General features: G+C 41.3%; 1 protein-coding gene across 1 annotated transcript in view; it reads right to left on the bottom strand.

Moving 5' to 3' along the window:
* Positions 1-9509: 9509 nt before the first annotated feature.
* LOC118539774 (aldehyde oxidase 2-like) overlaps positions 9510-24285 on the bottom strand; it is an 81764-nt gene continuing 66988 nt past the window's right edge. Inside the window, exons 34-36 of the mRNA XM_078070028.1 lie at positions 23822-23989; positions 13329-13404; positions 9510-11082 (exon numbers count right to left, since the gene is read on the bottom strand). Coding sequence (XP_077926154.1) covers positions 13351-13404; positions 23822-23989 — 222 coding nt within the window. The 3' untranslated portion in view covers positions 9510-11082; positions 13329-13350. The remainder of the gene's footprint in view (positions 11083-13328; positions 13405-23821; positions 23990-24285) is intronic.

The raw sequence follows: 24285 nt of genomic DNA, 5'->3' as shown, positions 1-24285 counted from the left end.
GGGAGGGGTTAGAAGAGCAAATACCCCGCCCCCACCCCCTCCAGTCCTGGAGAAGTTGGACACGTCCGTCCGGAGTCCCTTCCCATAGACGTCCCCCCGCCAGTGCAGGAAGTCGACGTCCGAGGGCCGGGTGCGCTTGGACCCTTTTGGGGCGGTGACTGAGTTTGGCCTAGGGGCCGTCTGCCGACCTCTGCTCCCGCCGGGGTTGGTAGAACTCGCTCAGGTTAAGTCCGAAGCGGGGTGACTTTGCTTTGCGGTGCTGGCGGGGTGGGTTGTGCACTGCCTCTCAGGAGGGAGGGGGATCCGGATGGAGGGGTTCAGAAGAAAAGTCTGCCCTCCGACTGTGGCCGCTACTCCTTGCAGTGAGTGGTCTTTGTCGTTTTCTTCTCTGAGTGTGGTGCTTGCGGGGACCTGGAGAGCATCAGAATCCCCTGAAAGACTTTTTAAAACACAGATTACTCGGTCCCACAAGCACAGATTATGTAGATCTGTTGTGGGACTCAAAAATGTGCATTTCTGACCAGTTCCATGTGATGCTGATGACCCTGGTCTAGGAACTACACTTTGAGAACCACTGAATTAGAGGGCTGGGGGACAGGGTAATGTGTGTGAAAAGCACTGTGGACATTATAAAACTGAACAAATAGCGATGCTGTTTGCCTCGCGTTTTTATTCCGTTTGTATTAGTAGTTTGCCTCTGCATTGTTACTTACCCTCCTACCAAAAAAACAAAAACAAAAAAAACCCAACACCAAAACCCCGCAAAATCAGGGTTTGTTCTTACATTCACCTTTCCTGGACTCTGCTTCTCTTCCTTATCAAACATTTTGGATAAATTAGTTTGTATTAGTTGATTTATTTTCTTTATCTGACCTCTGCCCCTTTTCCCTCGCAACTTTTTGGAGAATTACTTCTCAGAGTTCTTTCCTGAAATTATTGCCAACTCCAGTGATCTTTCAGTCCTCACCCTCCTTTCCTCCTCTGAGCATTTTGGGCATTACCCATCTCCTCAAAACTTTGTTGCAGTTGTCCTGGTTACCTCCCAGATGCTTGCTCCTTTTTGTGCTCATACCTTTTATCTTCCATCATGCTTTCTTACATGACACTCTCCATACATTCCTAGGGATTTAACTTTTCAAAGAATGCCACACTCTTCTATTGAATCATTAAATATTTGTTGAGTTTAGGCTCTGTGCCCTTCCAGGGTGAGGGAATAGCAGTGGGCAAGTCCTGAGGTAGGAAAAACCTGGCCTGTTGGAGGAACTGAAAGGGGCTAGTGTGACTGGATCTTGGTGGGAGATGGGAGGTCTGTGGGGAGCACAGTTGAGTGGTTAAGAGCCAGATTTCTAAGTCTAACCCTTTCCCCCAAGCTGCAAAGCCCCACTATCTGGTATCTCCACTAAATGCCAAACTAAACACTCAGCGCTATTGATTATTTTTCCCCCCACCCCAAAGTTGTTTTTCTCACTTCTGAAGTTCTGTTAAAGATACATGTATTCTTCTAACACTTCACCTTATTTAATCCTCAAAACTACCTTATGATCTAGAAACTATTATTAGCCCCATTTAATAGACTGGAAGACCGAGGCATGGAGAGGTCAAGAAACTTACTCAAGGTCATAGAACTAGTAAATGGAAGAGCTTGATTTGAACCCGGGCAGTCTGGCTGCACCACTATAGCATTATTGCCTTGCCACCAAGATCTAATTTATCCATTCAACAAATAGTTACGGAGCTAAAGACCACTAGAGATACAGAAGTGACAAGTTAGACCTCTGACCTCACCAAGCTTATCTTCTATATTTGTCACATTTCTCAATTCCATCATCTTTTTCCAGTATCATCTTCATTTAGGCCTCTATTTCCCCTAACTGGGACTTTTGCAATAACTTCCTAACTGCTATCCCTTTCTCCGCACTTCCAGAGTAATCTTCCCAAATGCAGCCTGAAGCATTTCACTGTTTAAATGCCTTGGTTTGTACTCCAGATCACCCAGGGATCGTTCTGACCAATGTTTCTCACCTTTACTTCCCATCACATTAGTGGTTCTTAATCTGTTATTGCTCTCCATTGTGGGGCGTATAGCAAGCAATTTTTGACTAAAAGCTATATTAAATTTAGCAAGTGATTTTTGTTTTTTTTTAAATGATTTATTTATTTATTTTTAGAGAGAGAGTGGGGAGGGGCAGGGGAAGAGGGAGAGAGAAAATCCTCAAGCAGACTCCCTGCTGAGCGCGGAGCCTGATGTGGGGCTTGATCCCAGGACCCTGAGATCATGACCTGAGTAGAAATCAAGAGTCAATGTTCAACCTACTGAGCGGCCCAGGTGCCCCAGCAAGTGATTTTCCTTAAAAATTAAAGCGGATTGAAGATTATCTATTACAAGATCATTCTCACTTATTTCCATTCGGATATACATACCTGAAAGTCAGAGAGGGAGGGCATCCCTGGGCATTGTACATGGCAGGCAGCCTATATTACCTATGCTTTCAGGTGTGCCCACGGGAATAGGTGCTGTGGGCTCGCAAGGGAAATGTTTATAAACTGTATCACGGCTGAAAAGGTTCCAAACACCTGAACTCTATGCTTTAGTCAGACTGAGATGTCCCTCTTCTTGAGATGTCCTTCCCTCATTTTTTACTGTCAAAATCCTATTTATCGTTTCAAGCCTTATTTCAAATACTATCCTTCCCTTAAGCCGTTCTTAGTCACTGCAGCCGATGTGAACACATTCCTTTTCTGAACTTCTTCGTACTTTCTGATATTTGACCTACTTTGAATTTGCAACTGTCCTATCTTTTATCCTATACTGAAATTCTTGATGGCGATGGCAATTTCTTACTCATTTTAGTTGTGCTTCAGTGTATGGCAAGGAACATGCTTTAGTGAGTATGGGATGAGTTTGATAAAGCTAGTACTTTCCGTGGAGGAGACTTGACCGTGGAGGAGAAAGGATGACAAAGAAGGTCAACCTGGTTTCTTATAGCAATGCTGGAAGATAGACGTTTAAAGGAGAATCTCGTCCCTGGCTGTTTTTGAGATTTTACATGAGTGACTTAATCTCTCTGTAAAATATGAGTATGGATGCTTTACGTGACAGCTAAGACCCTTCTAACTCTCATAAATGGGGTTCCATATCTTTTTGTAGATTCGTTATTGGTATCCTTAAACTGACTCGAGTTCCCAACAATATACTGCATGCCTACCTGATAAATGCTGTACTAGTATAACAGTTTAAGGAGCTTAAAGTGATAATTTTAAGTTTAAGGAGCTTAAAGTTAATGAGCTTGAGAAGAGGGATAAATCAGATCTTTGAGGAAATGCCTCATAAGACAAGGTCAGGGCCTGCTTTAAATTGCCTTTTGTTTTTGTTAGTGCTCAGTTAAGAATTCTGTAATGGCTAACCTTGCAAACTCCAGCATGTAAATAATAAAGTTTTTGGTGAAATATTAGCAACATTCAAGACAATGTCTTATGATAAAAGTATTTTGGAACTTTTTTTCATCATTGCTAGGCCAGGTTGCGTTCCCTGTTTTTTATCTATCTATCTATCTGTCTATCTATCTACCTACGTATCCATCCATCCATCCATCCATCCATCCATCTACTTATAAGAAGGCTCCACACCCAACATGAGGCTCGAACTCACGACCCTGAGATCAGGTCACATGCTCTACTGACTGAGCCAACCAAGGGTCCCTAGGTTCCCTATTTTAAATGAAGATTTATTTCATGAATGAAGATATTTTCAGTAATCACTCCCAGTAGTCTTCATAACATTTGTGTAGGATTGGGATTATTATTATTATTTTTTAAACATTTTATTTATTTATTTGGCAGAGAGAGACAGAGAGAGAGGGAACATAAGCAGGGGGAGTGGGAGAGGGAGAAGCAGCCTTCTTGCGGAGCAGGGAGCCCGGCTCTGTCCCAGGACCCTGGGATCAATGACCTGAGCCAAAGGCAGACGCTCAACGACTGAGCCACCCAGGCACCCCAGATTGGGATTATTTCTTTTTCAAGTATTTGATAGACTTTATCAGTGAAGCCATATGGGCTTGGGTTTTCCTTTGTGGGAAGATTTTTAATTAATAATTTAGTTCCTTTACTTGTTAGAGATCTGTTCAGATTTCCTGTTTCTTCATGAGTCTGCTTTGGTAATATGTGTGTCTCTAGGAATTTGTTATTTTGTCTAAGTTGTCTAAGTTGTTGGCATGCAGTTGTTCATAAAATTCTCTAATAATCCTCTTAACATCTGTAAAGTTAGTTGTGATGTCTTTTGTTTCATTCCTCATTTGATAATTGTGTCTTTTCTGAGTCAGTATAGCTAATGGTTTATCGGTTTGGTTGACGTTTTCAAAGCAAAAAATCTCTTGGTTTTATTGATTTTTCTCTATCTTTTGGTTTTGTTTTTTATTTCATTGATTTCCACAGAATACCACCCACCTCCTGTTCTTATTTGAAGTTTAACAGTTTTTCATGAATAGACACGTGTCAATTTGTTGTTGGCCTTTGTTTAATTATTCTACAGTCTTGAAATGGTAGTTTGGGACAATCTTGCCCAGTTTTATCATTAGTTTTGCAGAGGGGATTTGCTGACATCTTCATTTTGCCATTGCTGCAAGTTCCCCATTGTATTCTTGGATTTAAAATTTTTGACCTACTTAGATGAAAGATGCTAGATGCAACATGTGAACTTGATATTAGTTTTAACGTTGGTGGTGGAAATAGATACGTGTTTCTTTTTCAAGGGCAAGTAACAATAGGTTTTTCTTCCAAAAACCAGGAAGATGCGAAGGCCCTGTTTCAAAAAGCACATTGCTTCCCTTAAAAATGATCTGGGAAAAGTATTTATACTCCTTTGCTTTGGATAGATGATTGTAGAACACCTTATGAATCTGGCTTAAATACTGTATCATATATGTATGTTTACACATATGTACATATGAATGCATGTGTACTCCTACATATATATGAATGTATGTATGTGTGTGTGGCTAGAAGTATTTTCATAGGCTCCACAAGATTTTTACAATGAAAAAGTGTTGAGGTGCAGTGAGCTTTCAAATAATTTCATTTTAGATGAAAATGTGTTAAATAGTTGCTACATATCTCATATATATCATTTATCATTTTTTTAAAGATTTTTATTTATTTGTCAGAGAGAGAGAGAGAGAGAGAAACAGCACAAGCAGGGGGAGCGGCAGGCAGAGGGAGAAACAGGCTCCCCGCTGAGCAGGGAGCCCGAGAGGGACTCGATCCCAGGACCCTGGGATCATGACCTGAGCTGAAGGCAGACACTTAACCGGATGAGCCACCCAGGTGTCCCTCATATATACCATTAAAAAAAATTTTTTTTTATTTAAGTAATCTCCAAACCCAAGGTGGAACTTGAACTCATGACCCCGAGATCAAGTTGCTTGTTCTACTGACTGAGCTAACCACGCACCCCTCATATATCCCATCGCTTTCACTTGCTGTATAGAAGAGTTTTAGTAGTTATTTGACTATTAATAATATTTACTATTAGTAATATTTGTTAAAATCAAGATTGTGAAAAATAAAAAATAGGCATTGCTAATTACCTGAACATTTTAATAAAATTTGGTAAATAAGTTATTCTTTTAAGACACTGATTTTTCCTCTTGAAACAGATTCTATTATTTAGATTTTTGAGGCTTAGGGATTCAAGAAACCTGGCATTCAATCTCTCTCTCCACATAGGAATGATGGTAGGTTAAGGTGAAAACTCTTTGCTCCTGTAAAGTGTTTATTCAGAAAATAGTTTGAGGTAACTTGCCAAGTAAGTAATATTTTGGACGACCATAATAGCTACATTCTAAGCTATTTAACATTCAAGGCATTTATTTAAAGGAAAACAAACAACAAAGTTAACTGTGATGGCATATGGTATAACTGTTAGTTATAGGATTATTTAGGAAGGACTGTTTATTGCTTATTAATTCTTATTTCTTAATATATTAAAATTCATTTAAAGAACAAGAAGTCTTCTTGATAATCTAGATCTAAAGATCTCTGTGTTAGAAAATGATCTCGAATGTATGTTGAACTGTTGCCTGGCATATTTAGATGGCCATCTTTCTTTGCTCTCTTTTTATAAGCCCAAATTTCACTTTTTAGGGGCCTATGTGTGATATCAAGTTATTAGCCTAAAATGAGAAAGCAACTAAACTGAATAGAAATTAGTTGGTGCTTTATTGTTGTTGTTAGTGGTAGTAGAAACGGCAGCAGGAACCACAGTACTGGTAGTAAGTACTACTACTGCTCCTGATATTAGTAGTCATAGAGTGGTTGTTGTAGACCTTACATACAGACAGGATGTTATCGTTTACAAAATATTTTCACATGCATTTTAAAGTTCTTCACAGAAACTCGGTAAGGGAGCAGGGCTGTTTTACTTTCAAGGGAAGCTAAATATAATATCATTGATGATGATTATTCTTCCAGAAGAAGGTCATGGATGGTCTATAATGGAAATCTAATGCCAATTTATCTGATGAGAAAAGTAGCCTTTTACTCATCGTGCATTTCTGATTCTACTCTTAAAATGCAGTATTAAAACTGTCTTGGAGGATTTCCTTTTCTGGTTCCAGAAAGACCAAAAGTCGTTTTCTTTTAAAACATAGCTTCATTTTTCAGAACCTAGCTAGTGCAGGTGGTTGTGGCCTCAGAGGGCTTTATACAATAAGGCTTGTCCACAACAGAGGTTCTTAGCATTAGGCAAATTGTCATAGGAAGTGCTAATGTGAAAATCTGCAACAATTCTCTATACCTATTACTTTGAATATGAGTCGAGTTTTAAAATGCCCAAATTCCATGAACTTTTAGAACCCAGGTAAAAAGTGTTATGAAATAATATGAAGAACTTTGGTGTCTTATGACATTTTGAGAATCACTTGTCTAGAAAGAACAGTATGTAAGCAACAGATTTGTCTTTGAGCAAAGCATTTGCTAAGAACAGTGAGGAAGGTCTCTGCTTTTCCTTGGCAGAAGAGGTGAGAAATGGAATGTTCTAGGACCTTCACTTTTGTTTTATTCAACACATATCTGCTAAGTACCTACTATGTGCCTGGTGTGCTATAATAGAGGTCGGAAAACAATAAATTGTGGTTCTTATGACGTGCACTGTCCAGCGAGGGACACAGATGATAGTGACAAGCGCAGTATCACTGGGAACGTACAGATGGAGAGATCTGCACTAGATGCCACTAGAATGTGGATGAGGGAGTGGCCAGATCTGCAGGGCTGGGAAGGAAGGGGCTCCCAGAGGAGTATGAAGAGGAGATAGCTAAAGTGGGACTTGAAGGAAGAGAAGAGGTTAGTCAGGTGGAGAAGTAGGGGCAAGAAGCGGCATGTGGAAAGGCCTGAGAAGTGGCGATGGCTGCCGACTTCTAGGAGCAGGGAGCAGCTTGGTGTGTCTAGTGTGGAGTGTAGTTTGTACATATGTCTGTGTGTGTTGGGGGAGGAACAGCGGAGATGAAGCGAGGGTTACTCTGAGAAGAACCTAGGCGGATATATTAAGGAGTCTGGTCTTAATCGGTGTTGTTTTCTGTGTAGTAATTTACTTTAAAATACTTTAGAAATTTAGTATAAATGATATGATATATTTAAGCCACCAGACGAGGCAAGGAAGGGTTCTTCCCTAGAATCCATGGCCCAGCTAACACCTTGATTTTGAACTTCTAGCCTCCAGAACTGTGAAAGAATAAATATTTAAGCTATCCAGTTTGTGGGAATTTGTGATGGCAGCTCTAGGAAACTAATAAAACGGGAAAGATATTGGCTAGCGGACAGAATTGAGGGCAGAACTGGAGAAGCAGCCCTTGAGATGCACAGGGATGGGGTACCTCTGAGGGTCTAGCAGCAGAGCTTGTGGACCTGCTCCCCGCAGCTGGGCCATCCAGGCAACCTGTACCAGTGGCCTTTTAAGCTCATGGACCTTACTCAAGAGTCTCACTCTCGGGAGAGACTTGGACCCAGCTTGTCCTGTGCCTTGCCCAGCAGCCCTCCTGGAACACATGGACTGGAGGACGGGAAACTTCCCAAAGGAAAAGATCCCAAGCAGATGGAAGCAACTGGTGACTACCACACAAATTACAGTACAGTCCTTTTTGGAAGAAGAAACTGTCCTGTTGAATGCTACTCTTTTACCCAGTGAGGATAGGTGGTTATAGATGTTGAGAAAGATTATCCGGGCAGCTATGTGCAGAATGGTTTGGAACAAGACCAGTTAGACAGCTGGTGACATCATCTAAATATGAAGTAAAGGGAGTGTGGGAATGTCTGTCCTGCTATGGTGGCTATGCCAAGGAAAGAACATTCTTGTTTTGTACTCAGTGATATCTTAGTATCAACTCATTCAAGGTTGTGTAAGGAGACTGAGAAAATGCCTTTATTTTCTGTCTCCAACTATTTCTGCCTCATTTTTAAACTTCTTTTCAGCATCTTATGAATCAGGAGTGATATCTTTTTGCTATTTGTCTACACAGTTATATGAGACAGATCAAATGTTAATTTTCACTATTCTGGGGGTGGAGCTGGGAGCAGGCTGCTTTTCCTTTCAGGAGAGAAAACCCACTCAGAGAGCCCAGGTTCAGAAGGCAAGAGTACAAATGCCTTCTGTGTGCCCAAGACCCATGGGGAAAACAGGAGGATCCACAGAGCCATGATGAGCGTTAAGGGTTATATTCCTCACTGTTACAGGCACCAGGGCGCTGCTGACATGGGGAAAGGGATAGAATTGTCTAGACGGGGAGGGGGGATCAGCACCTCATTCAGTGGGTCCAGCAGGTGTAACATGGGCAGGAACCAGCTGCTCGTCCTGTCACCTTAGACTTCCCCTACCACCCCGACATTTGGTCACTGTGTCCCATCCATGTGTGGGACCAACTAAGAGTAACTTTAATCTTGACAAGAGTGGCTGGGCCTTCTGGGACCAGCTATTCCTGAAGAGGGAAAAAAAAAAAAGTAGCTAACAAAAATGGTTGGGGCGCCTGGGTGGCTCAGTTGGTTGAGTGTCCGACTCTTGATTTCGGCTCAGGTCATGATCTCAGGGTTGTGGGATGGAGCCCCACACCAGCAGGGCTCTGCACTCAGAGTGGAGTCTGCTTGGGATTCTCTCTCAAATAAATAAATCTTTTTTTAAAAAGTGGTTATATTTTGTGCTTGTGTGAGAATTGGCTGGATGGGGATGGTATGAGAGTAAGTCCTTGCACTATATACCTTTTTATATTTTTGAACTGTGTGAATGTATTACTAATTAAAAAAATTTAGTAACTATCCTTTAACGATGCTTAGAGCCCAAAGAACTGGTTTCAAGTATGTGGTTTCAACTGTGCCTTTTTGAAAAAGTATTTGATTGATATCCATGCCATTCAGATTTTAGTGTATCAACTCACACAAGTAATTTTTATATAGACCCCTCTATTTTTGCTGCTTTATAGTTCTCAACTGTGACAAATAGAAAATAAATGCCTAGTAACCATCCTTAGCCCCAACAAGACCAAATTTTTACAAAATATGAATTATATTTACCACTGTTTAAAATGATACAGATGATAAAACAAAAAAAAATTTAAATATTTTATTTATTTATTTAACAGAGAGAGAGAAAAAGAGAGAGCACAAGCAGGGGGAGAGGGACAGAGGGAGAGGGAGGAGCAGACTCCCCTCTGAGCAGGGAGCCCAGTGTGGGGCTCAATCCCAGGACCCCCCCATCATGACTTAACTGACTGAGCCACCCAGGCGCCCCAAAACAAATTTCTTATATTCACATTAGATTACACAGTTAAGGATTTTATTTTTGAGAGCCAAAACTTTTTTTTTTTTATTACTTTCAGCTTATTTTGCCCTGGCTATTCCCACTAAATTCCCAAGCTCTTCTGCTTATGTGTGCAAAAACCTTGCATGATTTTTTGTCTTGCCTATGACTTCTCTGTTCTACTCTCCTTTCTCTTTGTGCTCCAGTCCCACTTCTTCCCTTAGGCTCCTGTGGCCCTAGTGAAGCCTCCAAAGTCAGTGGACAGGCCTGTGCACAGCCGTATCCCAGTCCCTTCAACCAGATGTGCTCACTGCCTCCAGCGACCTACAGCCTCCCATACGGCAAGCCTGATCTCTGCCTCCTCTCACCCGTCACCCAGTGCTCTCAGATCAGCCCCTCCTCCCTCATTCGCTTCTGGAGTCCTTGCGGACGGGGGCTTGGTGACTTCATCATGCAAACTCTGGCTGACAGTGTCAGTTTACCTCCTGACTTTCTGGTCAAATAAGGCCTAATTCATATTCTCCTCCTCTGATGGCCTCAAAAACTCAGATCAATGGAATTTGGTGGATCCCACATGTTTTAAACTACAACGTTGGGATGATTACAATTTAGAACTCTTTTGCTCTGTGTTACTCCCTTCAATATACGGGAAACTGAGCAGGGAAGTATTTCTGAAACTGATACTAGATCAGATGTTTTCTAGGACAAAAAATTAAAGGGTTTTATGATAATACATTGAATAGTTTTTACATTGCCTTTTTATCTCCAAATTCCAAAAGAATGTTAACCAGTTGAATAGCTGACCTACATGAGTAAAATACCACTCCTTTGTTGTCAGATGCTCCTGCACAGACCCACAGCTAATTCACAGTAGGAACAAAACAAAACCTTGCAGAACTCTTGTAGTGTTCCTACCTGTCACCACTAAATCAAACGTATCCTTGGGAAAAGTAATCACATATTTATTTACTGAGAAGTGTCTTTCATTATAGGTTTGTAACTTGCATTACTAGTCCAGTTAGATTGGATGGACACAGAAAGAAACAATTTGCTTTTAGAGCAATATTTACATGATATCTTCAGAAACAAATCAAACTTAAACTTGGCTATGGTGTATATTGCAAAATTTGTCTGGTGGCCTCTAGCCTAGAAAGTCTAAGTAAATAATTTATAAATAGTGATTAATCTTTAACCTAATCAGACTTGAATAATGTTTCTAAAATTTGTGTCTTTTTTCCACAACAGTATAAGAATATCAGTTTGGATTAACAAACCACCTTTTTACTTGTGAAAAACTGAAACACCTGGAAAAAAAAGAAAAGAGAATAATTATAAAAGTGTGCAAATCCCCCAACTTTTGCTTATAAGGAAAACAATAAATAGTTGAAAAATTGGATTGGTAAAGCTTTACGGATCTGAATAAGCATATTTAGGTAGTTCTTATTCTTCCTTGGCCTCCATCTCTTCATTTATAAAGTAAATGAGAAGCTGGATGAGCTCAGAGATTTTCACACATTTTTGGCAGAGGTTTAAAATGTTATGGGAACACACACACACACATGATTTTAGTGGGGTACAAATTTAATAAGGTCAGTGTTTAACACTTGCTTATAAAGCAAATATATGAGAACAATTATGCTACTTTGAAGAAAGCAAAAATCTGAAATTGCGGGTAAAGGATGACAGTTAAAGACTCAGAATGTAATTTATATCTGCCTTTTTTTTTTTTTTAACTGCACAGCATGGAGATAATTCTGACACATAAATAGCTGTAAGTGGTAAAGTAGCAAAAGAGATTTTTTTGGTTTGGCTTTGATTTTTGGTTTTTAAATTTCTCTTGCACTCTGAGGATGTTCTTTATTTTGAAGTTTGTACAAAAACTTGACAGCCCAGTTCATTCACTGATTGTCTCCAATTTGTTAAAGTTTGGCACTTAGCGTACCTGAGTGTGTGTGTGTGTGTGTGGCTTTCCTTGAGTACTAGTGTCAGGCACAATTCTGTGCACTTTACAAGCCTTGTTTTATACAGGGATTAGAGGGAATTTGCCAGCATATCCACATTTAATTTTGATACGGAAAGAGAGAGGTAGGGAGAGAGAGAATAATTAAAGAGCTAACTATTCTGCCCTCTATACGTGGGTGTATGTTTTTTAATTACTATTTTATAATAATTTAAAATATAATTTTAAATGTTGACTATTTTGATTTTTGTTGTTACTGTGAAAGGAGAAACAAAAATCTCATCAATTATTTAGTCTGATATAGCAAAACTATCAATGCAAGTTCTTAGGTGACAAAGCACAATGGAATTAAACATATCTGTTAATACACATAGGTTGTTTTAGACATTTAATTGGAAAATTAGAGTTTGAAGAAAAAAAAATTTTTCTCTGAATCTACGATGTAGTTCTCGACTCTGCTTTCATTTTCAACATTAAAAATTGTTGCCCAGTAAGTGTGCAGAAAAACAGTTTAATTTTCCAACAAGGAAAGTATGTTTCTTTTTGTCAGCATAAATTTCCCAGGCAGTTTTGGTGGTCATGCTCCAAAGCCTTCAGTGTTCTGTGTTTTGTGTTAAGCTGCACTATAAAATTGTAGCCGTTGAACTCAACAAATACAACTAGATACCTCTTTTAAATAGCACTAATTAATTATAAATGTGGGAAGCAATAGATTTTAGTTTGGTGTTTTGCACTCAAGATATAAGTGATTCTCAAAAGAATCAGGGAATCGGATCTTTAAAATATCTTAATCCAGAGCTTTCTCATTTTATTTTATTTTATTTATTTATTTTAAAGATTTTACTTATTTATTTGTCAGAGAGAAAGATAGAGAGCACAAGCAGGGGGAGCGGCAGGCAGGGGAGAAGCAGGCTCCCCGCTGAGCAGGACCCTAGGATCATGACCTGAGCTGAAGGCAGCCGCTTAACCGGCTGAGCCACCCAGGCATCCCAGCTTTCTCATTTAAAATTTTATTTTAAGATGAAAAGAAAAACTGGGACGCCTGGTTGGCTTAGTCGATGGAGCATGTGACTCTTGATCTCAGAGTTATGAGTTCGAGCCCCATGTTGGGTATAGAGATTACCTAAAAATAAAATCTTTAAAAAAGAAAAGAGAAGAAAATGAAAAGAAAAATTGCTATGTTTTTCTTGGATAAAATACCTTGACTTTCCTTGTCAGCATCCAAAGCCATGCATGTTTAGTGTTAAAAAATTAAATGTTGGATAAGATTTAAAAATGAAACTAGAGGGGCTCCTGGGTGGCTCAGTCAGTTAAAGGTCTGCCTTTGGCTCAGGTCATGATCCCAGGGTTCTGGGCGGCAGGATGCCCTGCTCATTGGGGAGCCTGCTTCTCCCTCTCCCTCTGCCCCTCCCCTTGCTCCTTCTCTCCTTCTCTCTCTCTCTGTCTCAAATGAATAAAGAATCTTTTAAAAAAAGAAACTAGATTTATACATTTGTGCAATCCTAAACTTCCTTAGAACAGTTTGAAAGCTACTGGCCTGGCTGATGTTTTTTCTTTCTGAGTAATTGTCTTTCAGCTTAATAATCTTACCTTTTAGGAAATGACAACAACGTTACGCTATAGGGATAGACCAAGGTTTAAATGTCTTTGGGTCATCTCTTGGGATCTAAGAAAGAAAGCAAATAAAATACTTAATGTCATAATGCCATTGCAATATCTCATCAGAAAAACTATCTCGAATCTGTAGGTTTTGAAAAACTTTCTTTTTTTTTTTAAGATTTTATTTATTTATTTGACAGAAAGAGACAAAGCGAGCGAGGGAACACAAGCAGGGGGAGTGGGAGAGGGAGAAGCAGGCTTCCCACGGAGCAGGGAGCCCGATGTGGGGCTCGATCCCAGGACCCTGGGATCATGACCTGAGCCGAAGGCAGACGCTTAACTACTGAGCCATCCAGGCAACCCTTGAAAAATTTTCTGAGAGGAGGAGTCAGGATTTTCCTGAGGAACGGGATGGTTCCATTCCTCTCATGACAACTCTGAAGTGACAGTGATTCCGTGTTGTGATCTCTGCTATACTTAAATGTTGCTTAAGAGGGCACTTTGATTGCTTACCTATCTTCTTTGCTTCCCAGATGTGAATTCCAAAGAGAATGATACATCTTATTTGGGAGAGAGATTGCACACAAATGGGGGTAGGTGGGGGGAGGGGCAGCAGGCAGAGGGAGAAGCAGGCTCCCTGCAGAGCAGGGAGCCCGAAGTGGGGCTCGATCCCAGGACCCTGGGATCATGATCTGAGCCAAAGGCAGATGCTTAACGACGGAGCCACCCAGGCGCCCCTCAGAATGATGTATTTTAGGAAGATGTTTGGGGGAGGATAGTGGGAAGGGGAGAGTGGTTAGGCTGAGAGTTGTCTGCATTGGAGCCTACAGACTTTGTCTCCTCTGCAGTGATCTGAGAACAGCCCCATCTACACCTTTAGCCAAATGATTTGTGTGGAATAGTGCCCTTGCTAATTAACCCCCAGGCTCATTCTACTATCCTGGGCTACAAGCCCCAAGAATTTGACTTGTTTATCCTTCTTCCTTGTGCTCCTCAATTCCTGAGTCCTCTGCTGGGACCTCCCCCACCCTCAGGTCTGGCAGAAAGCAGGTATTCCTCCCCTCTGCTGCTGTCCTGTTTTTGTTTGGAGAGTTGACTTTTAGTTACAAAACTGTTAAAAACAAAAACAAACTTCCCATAAGTAATGGAAAGTTATGAAGATTCCAAAAAGCATTTCTCCTAATATTTCTTTCATAGAAATACAAAAAGAAGACAACAAAAACAAACAAAAAAACCCTCAAATTCTAACCTGTTATCTTCACAAATTCTGTTCTGTTTGCTCTTAGTCTGTATTGAAATGTAAATGGGGGCTAGGTTTGCCCTTCTCAAAGGGCCTTTCCGTGTTCTCTACTTACCTGGGGCTTGGGGAGTTGCTTGGCTATCTCATTTAGAACCATCCTGTTGCACCTGGGCTGGGCTAGACTCAGACAAAGCGCCTCAGTCTAGTCTAAGGTGGTTTTAGGTCAGCTCCTCTGCTAAACGGAATGGAATTTTTAGTCTTTTCCAAAACCTGCTTCTAATTCTTTTCACCAGACCTAGGCCCCCAGGTGCCCCTCTGCTTTGGAACACAGGTCAATAGTCATTCCTGGCCTTCTTGAGTCTCACCAACTCCTTAGCTCTTGGAGTGAGGACCTAACACTTGTTTTGTTTTGTTTTGTTTTGGTCTCAAAGGCCCCACCTCTGGGACTTAAGCTGCTCTTCATTGGCTTTGGGTAATCTTCCCTTTATCTTCTTTGCTTGGTGCCATCATCCCCTTCCTTCTCCATTCTATTTCTCCCTGTTGGTTCTCAACAGTTAAGGCAATATTCACTATGACTGTCCAGACCAATTCTGCTTTTCATTAACTCTCAGCTTCTGAGATATATCTGGCCCAATCTCATTGGTCTCAAGGTCTAGTGACAATGGGTAGTTGCCATCTTTGTCATCATCACTGTGCAGTAAAGGAGTAAGTCAGCAGGCCTGGGTTGTCCAAACTCTGCACATTCCAAAAAAAGTTTTAGCCCCAGACCAGCTCCTGAGAGGTAACACCAAAGCCCTTGAAATCCCACCTGATAAGATGTCTTTGTTTACCTGGGGCCTTGAGCCATGTGGTATCATTTAACCTCTGGAAGTTCTGGACACTGAGTAACTAAGGTCAGATGCAGGCAACTTATGCCTACTTGACTGATCTCTAATAAAAACTCTGGATACCAAGGCTCAGGTAAGCTTCTCTGGTTGGCAATACCTTGTATATCTTCTCATACATCACTGCTGGGAGAATTAGGTGTTGTCTATGTGACTCCACTGGGAGAGGACAACTGGAAGCTGGTGCCTGGTCTGTCCTGGACCCTGCCCTATGTTCCTTTTTCCTTTGCTGATGTTAACCTGTATCTTTTCACTGTAATAAACCATAACCGTGAGTATACCAGCTTTTCTGAGTTCTGTGAGTCCGTCTAGCAAATCATTAAATCTGAAGGTGGTCTCGTGGACTTTTGACTCAATCATCTTCATTATCATCACCATCCTCATCCTCATCCTCAGTGTGTATTGACCACTTACTATGTGTGACAAGTGCGAAAATGCTATTCATGCGTTATCGTAATCCTTACAACAATGCTGTAAAGTAATTAGAATTATTCTCTCCACAGACCTCTCCCCTCATTTTATAGATAAGGAAACTGAATGATCAGAGAAGTTATATAAATCACCAAATGTAAGGCTAGGATTCTAACCTACATCCTTCTGACTCCAGCGCCTGTGTCTTAACCACTAAGTACATTGGAACTCCTGTCCATTGCTAGTTAAACGGCTGCCTCCTTCCTGTGTCACATTCTGCATTGCTTGTTTCTCTCTTCATCCGAGGAATGCCTCCAGCTTTGCCCTGTTCCTTTTTAGGTGTTCTCCCTACCTCTCTTCTTCCTCTGCTTCTCTCAGCTAGAGGAGTTACCTTCCAGAGACCAGGTAGGAGAGCTCTTAGATACAAAAATATACATTCAGTAACAGTGTCAGATAATCCCCCTTCAGTGGTAAGAAACGCCACTGTGTCAAGTGTCACCAAGCATGGCAGGGAACAGATTTGGCCCCCGCACCCTGCGACAAGCATGTTCAACACGGAACCAGTTTCCCAGCCTGTTCGAGTGCCAGTAAAACGTCTTCCCAGATAGCGTGAGAGGCTGGGAGGAGAACGTGATGAAGAACTAGAGGGCATGTGCCTGTCTGAGCATGTGTGCATGTGCATGTGAGTAATGTTTGTGTGTTTGTGTGTGTGTGTGCAGAAGGGTAGACAGCATTCTGAGGAAGGCACCATGGGAGCCTCCGCTGCAGTCATCTCCTCAGCGTGCGTTTGTGTCTGCGCTCCAGCTCGCAGAACCCATGGGGCTGAGGTGTGTCTGTGCTAGTTTTAAGGCCTTGCCAAGTATCTGTGGCTCAGCTTTCAGCAGGACAGGATGCAGAATGCCTGTTTCTACATGTGATGGGGGTAGGTTCCAACACTACAAAAAAATAGAACACAATCATGTAGGACCGGCAGTACATCTCCCTCTGCTCAGAGAAATGCAAGGTGGCGCACAGGATATGTGGTTGAGGACTAGTGTTTGGGGGCAAACCAGCTGACGGCAGTGTAGGCAAACCGGGCTGCTCACAGCGCAGGAAATGTTCATATGTCTCTCCTTCATCTGGCAGGAAGGGCTCCCTTTACTGAACTAAACAGGTGGCACTTTTAATGCTGCCAACTCTCACTGAGTCTGGGCATCTAGAAATACAAAAGAAGCAGGAAGGGAAAGCGAAGCATGGGGGCGGCAAGGTGCTAGTGATGCAGAGGGAAGGAAGCAGGTGGAAGGAGGCTGCATTAGGGTTTGCAGAGTGGGGAGGGTAAAGGCCTTCAGAAACCAGACACCCACCAACTGTACAGAATAACAGGGCAGGGCAGGCATGGCCATCGGAACTGGGTACCGGTCTAGAATGGAAGGACTGGTTCCCATGAAGTTACTCTAAAGTCAGGCCTCCGCCTAACACATGACATACCCACTCATTGTGGTTGCAAGCATTCCTTATGAGTCAGCATGATAAAGCTGCCCCTTTAAAATGTGGGGTGAACTGAAACCTGTTTACATACTTGTTTCTAAGCTGAGTGTCTGATTTTAGCTTCCAGGAGACAGAAACTGAATCTGCTCCTTGACTTTACATGGCTTCCCGTGGTGGCAGCCCCTACCCACCACGGTGTTGTAGTTACTTTAATAAATACTTTTTGCTGCTAGTGATAACAAGGTTTTTGTATTTGTCCTACTGCCAAATTCCTTAAGGCAGGATTTTTCTAATTTTTAAGGCTGTGGAGCTCTTCTTGTCTTTGAATCCTAAAGATTTTTTTTTTTTTTTTTTGGATGAAATCACTGTTTCTAAGGAAAAGTTCTAACTTGAAAGTATTAATTAGGTATTTTCTGTATATCTTTAAGAGAAATTTCCTTTTTTTTCCCTTGTGGAATTTTAAGTGACTATACAAAACACATTTTCCGAGAAATACATTTTTCTTTCTCCCATCACCAAAAAGGCGAATATATACAGATGATGTTTCTGGCTGGGTCTGGCTGAGCCGGGCTGCTCTGCTGGGCTCTGAGCAGGACCTACCACCAGCAACACTGTTCTGACCAGGAGTTAACCACCTAGGAAAGGGCCCATGGATAAAAACAATAATCAACAACTTTGATCAAGGTAACCAAAGCCACAGATGTAAACAATCTTTGATATAGTAAATGATTGTTCAAATAGAAGAATTTTTTTTTTTCGGCCTGCTTTTTGTTGAAGCTTAAAGCTAATTATCTGTGAAAATGAGGCTGCTAGTCTTAAGGGTTGTTTTTTTCGGCCCTTAGCAGGTCAGCTTGATTTAATGTGGAAATTCTTTTTAAGCCCTTTGGGAGAGGCATATTTTGAAGAAAGTCATTAATAGTTATGGGTATTTGGTGGAAACTTCACTTTAATATTTACAGAGTGACTTGTATTTACACAATATTCTTACATGTGTTATTTTATTTAATTCCAAAGGACAAGTAATGAGGGTTTGACCATCATTTCTGTTTAAGAAATAGATATAGGCAGGCTGTTATTTACCTTATGGTTAAAAGGAGGTTATTTCAAGAGGAGGTTTTAGACTTTCCAATGCTCATGTTCTGGTACACAGACCTTCTGAACCTCTTGCCTTCTTATGTGTCATAACAAATTGTGTTTTGACAACAGAATTCAAAGGCCAAATATACTAGGAGTGTTAATATCTGTTTCTCAAAAAAGTTTGTTTTGGTTTTTGTTTTTTTGCATAGTACAGTTTTATATGCCAGAGTGAATCATTATATACAGTTGACCCTTGAACAATGTGGGGGCTGGGGTGCTGACCCCCCGTGAAGGTGAAAATCCACTTATAATTTTGACTCCCCCAAAACTTAAGTACTAATAGCCTACTGTTGACTGAAATGAACTCTGTTACTGATAACAGAGTTGATGAACACATATGTATTATATACTGTATTCTTAAAATTATAAAGTAAGAGACGAGAAGAGGTTATAAAGAAAATCTTAAAGAAGAGAAAATACATTTACAGTGCTGTACTGTATTAATCTGGGTATAAGTGGACCTGCACAGTTCAAACCTGTGTTGTTCAAGGGTAGACTGTATTTCGGTTAAAATACCATGTTGTAGTTTGATTAAATGTAAATCTGATATAGGCTCAGATTTGTTCTAAGATGCTTTAAAGAGACTGGTCTGTGTGAGGAGCCAGGCTATGAGAACTTTAGGAGGCCTGCCGTGTGAACAAATCGTAATTTCTAAAGAACTGAAGATATAGACCTGGATTGTGATAGAGGCTAGTTGCAACGGAAGCTGGAATAAGGATTATTCAGGTTTCACCCTCCTGATGTGGAGATAAGTAAGTCACAAATTTTATTTTTATTTATTTATAAATTAATTAATTATTTTAGAGAGGGAGAGAGAGCAAGTGCGGGAGGGGCAGAGGGAGAGGGAGAGGGAGAATCTTAAGCAGGCTCCACACTCAGCACAGAGCTTGATGCAGGGCTTGATCTCACCACCCTGAAATTGTGAGCTGAGCTGAAATCAAGAGTTGGATGCTTAATCGACTGAGCCATCCAGGCACCCCACACATTTTTATTTCTGATATCTTTATGCCAGGAAGAACAACAACTGCAGCCTTTTAGTTACAAGTTTTTTCTACCAATATCAGAGACTAACAAGGTAAGGCCATTTTTGAGGGCTACTTGGTCCCATGCTACTTTGAATCCAATGAAACTGCCACAGGGCCTTTGCATTAACTATTCTCTAACCATACCATTACCAGCTTTATGCTTGCTCCCTCACTTCATTCAGGCCTCAGCTCAAATGTCAATGCCCTAGAGAAAATTTCTCTAATAAACCATCAAAAATTATCTAAAATAATCTCTCCATCACATTCTAGCCCCCGATTTTTCTATTTTGCTTCATAGTATTTATCACCACCTGAAATTATATTGTGTGTTTGTTTACTTATTTACTGTCTGGTTTCCCCAGTAGAATGTAAGCTCCATGTGGGCAGGGATTGACTGGCTCACTGCTTCTTTAGTTCCCCAGCAGTGTCCAGTGCATGGAAAAATGAATAAATGATTGCATGTTGAATGATCAAAGCTGGGGCCAAATCTATGATCTCTTTGACTTTAAGAAAAGGTTAAGGCTAAGTTAGAAAAGTTTTGTTCTATTGATTCACAGGCATAACCCAGAGTCAGCTAAGCACTTACAATTCACGGTAATTATTTGTCTTTCTCCCCTGCTACACCATAAACAACTTAGAGCAGGTACCTGTGAGTCTGGTTCCCCAGTATACTCCCAGTACTTCAAAATATGCAAAAAGGAAAGTATTGAATTGATTTCTTGAATTTGATTAAAAATATGAAAGGTGAGTGGGATTAGCCTGGAAAAAGGATAAAGATGGTTACTAGCAGAAGGCAGAGCTTGTTGGAGGCCTGTGTCCTTGACAAGAGGGACAGACAGAAGGTGGCCAGCATGGAGAGAGAAGGCAGGGGAGGGTACCGTGCAGAGCTGGAGAAGCGGGCGAGGCCGGCCATGCTGGACTTGCAGGTTTATAGGTTTGGCAGGGCAAGTTAAAAAGTTATATCTTTATCTGAAGAGCACTGGGAACCTTCTCACCTCTGTACATGCTAGAGTGCCATGATCATATTTGTCACACCACAACTTTCTAGCTGCACTAGGTATAGGAAGGCCAGCGAAGAGGCTGCTTCGACCCAGGCTAGAGAGATGGAAGGTGGACTTCGGGTTTCTAGAAAGTAAGCTCCACAAATGGAGAGGCTGCTCTCTGTTTCATTCACTTCTGACTTCCCAGCCCCCAGAACAATGTCTGGCACCTGCTTTGTGGTACAATACGGATGGAGGAGTATTGCCATGTCCTGTGACAGGAAGTAGCAGAATCTATATTTCGTGTGTTTCTGGTCCTCTTTGTTAAACCAAGAGTCAGGACTTCCTCCTCTCTGCTTCCCTTGGGAGGCCCCACTGAAGGCTGGCTTCTGGTTATCCTTTGCTATGGGTGTCTGGAGGTCAGAACAGAGAAACTCTTGAATCCCGGAAGTATTGTCAAGAATTTGAAGAAGCCCATACTCTCATCATGAAGTCACTCCCAATTATACTGTTCAAATCTTTTTAAACATTTATATCAGGGATATCTCAATTTTGGAAAATGAGTATGTAAATAAATTGTACATATAAATAATTATGACTTAAGAGATGATTACAAGTGTGTGTGAATATATATAAATACCAGATTTTTAAAAAAAGATTTTATTTATTTATTTGTCAGAGAGAGAGAGAGAGCATAAGCAGGGGGAGCGGCAGACAGAGGGAGAAGCAGGCTCCCTGCTGAGCAGGGAGCCCGATGCGGGACTGGATCCCAGGATCCTGGGATCATGACCTGAGCAGAAGGTAGACATTTAACCAACTGAGCCACCCAGGTGTCCTTAAATACCAAAATTTTTATGATTATTTCTGGTTAGTGGGAGTATGGCTGATTTTAACTTTCATCTTATTCTTTGCAATATTTTTCTTACTTTTCCATAATGGACATGTGTTACTTTTATGAAGATAAAAAATAATACATGTTACTAAAATGAGGTTTATATATCAAATCTAGATTATAACACGAGGTGCTATTTAGGTGTGTTTTAGAAAATGTGAAGGGACTCCTGGGTGGCTCAGTCGGTTAAGTGTCTGCCTCCAGCTCAGGTCATTATCCCAGGGTCCTGGGATTGAGTGCCGCATCGGGCTCCCTGCTCAGTGGGGAATCTGCTTCTCCCTCTCCCTCTGCCCCTCCCACTGGCTGATGGTCTCTCACTCGTGCTCTCTTGTGAGAGTCGCTCATGCTCTCTTGCTCTCAAATAAATAAATAAAATCTTTAAAAAATAAAATAAAATATATAAAAAAAAGAAAATGTGATGTTACTTTTACACTGACCCTGAGCATTTGATTGATGGGTATACAAATTAGTACATGATTTATATCCACAGAGACATATTAAATTAGTCTTATCAAAAAACCATCAGACTTGGGAGAAAATATGGCCCCTTCCCACGAGCAAGGTACCTGGCAGGCTGAGTCCCAAATAGTAATTGAAATCCAAGCGATTCACTTCTTACCATTGCATGTGACAGACTGACTTTGCCAGATAACCCAACTATTAAAAATGGCCTAAAAACTTGGAAATGAAGGAATTCATTTTCTGAGAGCCAGGTCATTTGAAGACTGACAAAGTTAAACATGGGCAAGAAAGGAAGATTAGAACCTGCTGCTGCATGTTTTTAGTTTTGCTAATCTGCCGCATTTTGGGAAAGGATATTTATTACTGCAAAAGATGACTGAGAACATTTTTTGAAAGGTTGGGAGTGCTTATGCACTGGGGTAGAGATCAAGCGATTCCGCAGTTACCGTGTGACCACTGCTGTTGGGAGGAGGTGGACAGGGCCCTCTAGGCCCAAGTCAGTCCTGGGAAGGGGTCCCTGCAGTGGAGGAGTGCTGGTTCCCTGACCGTGGCCAGCTGAGCAGGACTGACCTGAGGTAGGTGATAGTAAACCTTCTGTGGACAGCACAGTCAGGTGAGGGGCCGCCTGGGAGGGCAGAGCTATTGCCGGGACACTTGGTGGGAAAGACGGGGTGGTTGGTACGGCTGGAGAACAAGCAATGTTGAGTCAGGTTTGGAGATGGGAAGAGGACTGGATCATGTAAGGGAAGGAAATGTGTCATGATGACACTTCCTTTTGAGCAGTATTTCCAAATCCTGGGTCACATTATTCTTTCACTCTATGGCTGGATGTTTTGAAGAGGTCATTTAAGTATTTAGGCTTCTTTCAATATAGATCTGAAAACACAAATTTCCTTTAAGAGGTAGAGAATCAATTCTTTTCTCTCTAAGAGGCAATATACTATACTGGAGCCAGATGGTCTGGGTTTGAATCTTGACTTTGGGCAAAGTTTCCTCAATAGTAAAATGAAGAAAATAATACCAGTTACCTGACAGTTATAGTAGTGACTCATGAGATAATCTGTGTAAAATATCTAGGACGGTGCTCAATCAATGCTAACTAGCGTTAATGTGTATATTAGGATGCTATGAGGAAATGGGCACAGGTGGACTCAATGACTGGTGGTGACTCTCCAGCATTCAGCAGGCTGGGATTGCTGTGTGCATGGGCATCTAGCAGGTGACTCCCAGTCGTCCCTCTCCTGGGCTGGGAGGCATTGTCATGAAGTGGAAAAGCGGCAGCTGGTAATAAGATCCCGTTATTTCTCAAGGAAAGGTAGACTGTGTACTCTGTGTTTGTACTGGGAACACGGACAGTGTATTATTAAATGTAGCTACATGATACATGGGTTATTTTTTGTGTTTGTTTTTCTTAAGAGTAGGATAGGTTAGGTAGGATAGAGGGAGGAAATATAATGGTTCAATGAAATCATCCAGTTGTTTCATATTTAGCTATTAGTTTTTGAAGCATGATAAATTATCCTACTTCAGGGTTGCCGAGACAATCAAATTAAATAACAGATGTAGAAATGCTTTTTAAAAATTTAGAATTGCTACATATACACAAGGTATTTGTGTGATTTATTTTTAGCCTCTTAATACTTTTTTTTTATTAAAAGATTTTATTTATTTATTTGACAGCGAGATAGAGAGAGAGTACAAGTAAGCAGAGAGGCAGGCAGAGGGAGAGGGAGAAGCAGGCTCTCCGCTGAGCAGGGAGCCCGATGCGGGCTCGATCCCAGGACCCTGGGATCATGACCTGAGCTGAAGGCAGCCGCTTAACCAACTGAGCCACCCAGGCACCCCGCCTCTTAATCCTTTGATAAGCTTACATTTTATAATTTGACCTTGTAATTTGATCAGATTAGGTTATGAATTTACCTTAGAGGTCTAAGAAACAAGAGATAGAAAAGCCACCTTTTAGGAAAATAATCAATAATTCCATACCATCTCTGTGAACCGATCTACACAGGCCATTCGAACCCATTCTGGCGTTGCTGGGCTCCTCACTGTGAAGTCCCCAGCTATGTCTCTTTCCCTGCGTGCTGCGGCCACTGCGTCAGTGATGGCAAAGAACACAGATGAGCCCAGGAACATCCTGGACTCCCCCAGGCCCTGGAAGAAAGCACATTTGTTTTAGAATTTTCTATACTAGGTTACAAGCTACTATATTTCAGGACCCAGGTCTTTATTCACCATTGTATTCCCTAACTCCTAGCACAGTGTCTTGCTCACAATAATTTGTTCAGTAACTTATTGACTGAATGAAGCTTGAGTACTCTTAAAAATCACAATACCACCTGAACTTCCCATATCTGTAATGCTGTCTAGGTTAAATCTTTGTTCTATAGGAAAGGTGGATGCACATGCACGTGTGTGTGTGTGTGTGTGTGTTGGGGGGGGCATCCTAT

The sequence above is a fragment of the Halichoerus grypus genome, chromosome 4 (assembly GCF_964656455.1).
Source record: "Halichoerus grypus chromosome 4, mHalGry1.hap1.1, whole genome shotgun sequence".
In the NCBI taxonomy this organism is placed as follows: Eukaryota; Metazoa; Chordata; class Mammalia; order Carnivora; family Phocidae; genus Halichoerus; species Halichoerus grypus.
This window is presented reverse-complemented; position numbering and strand designations above follow the sequence as displayed.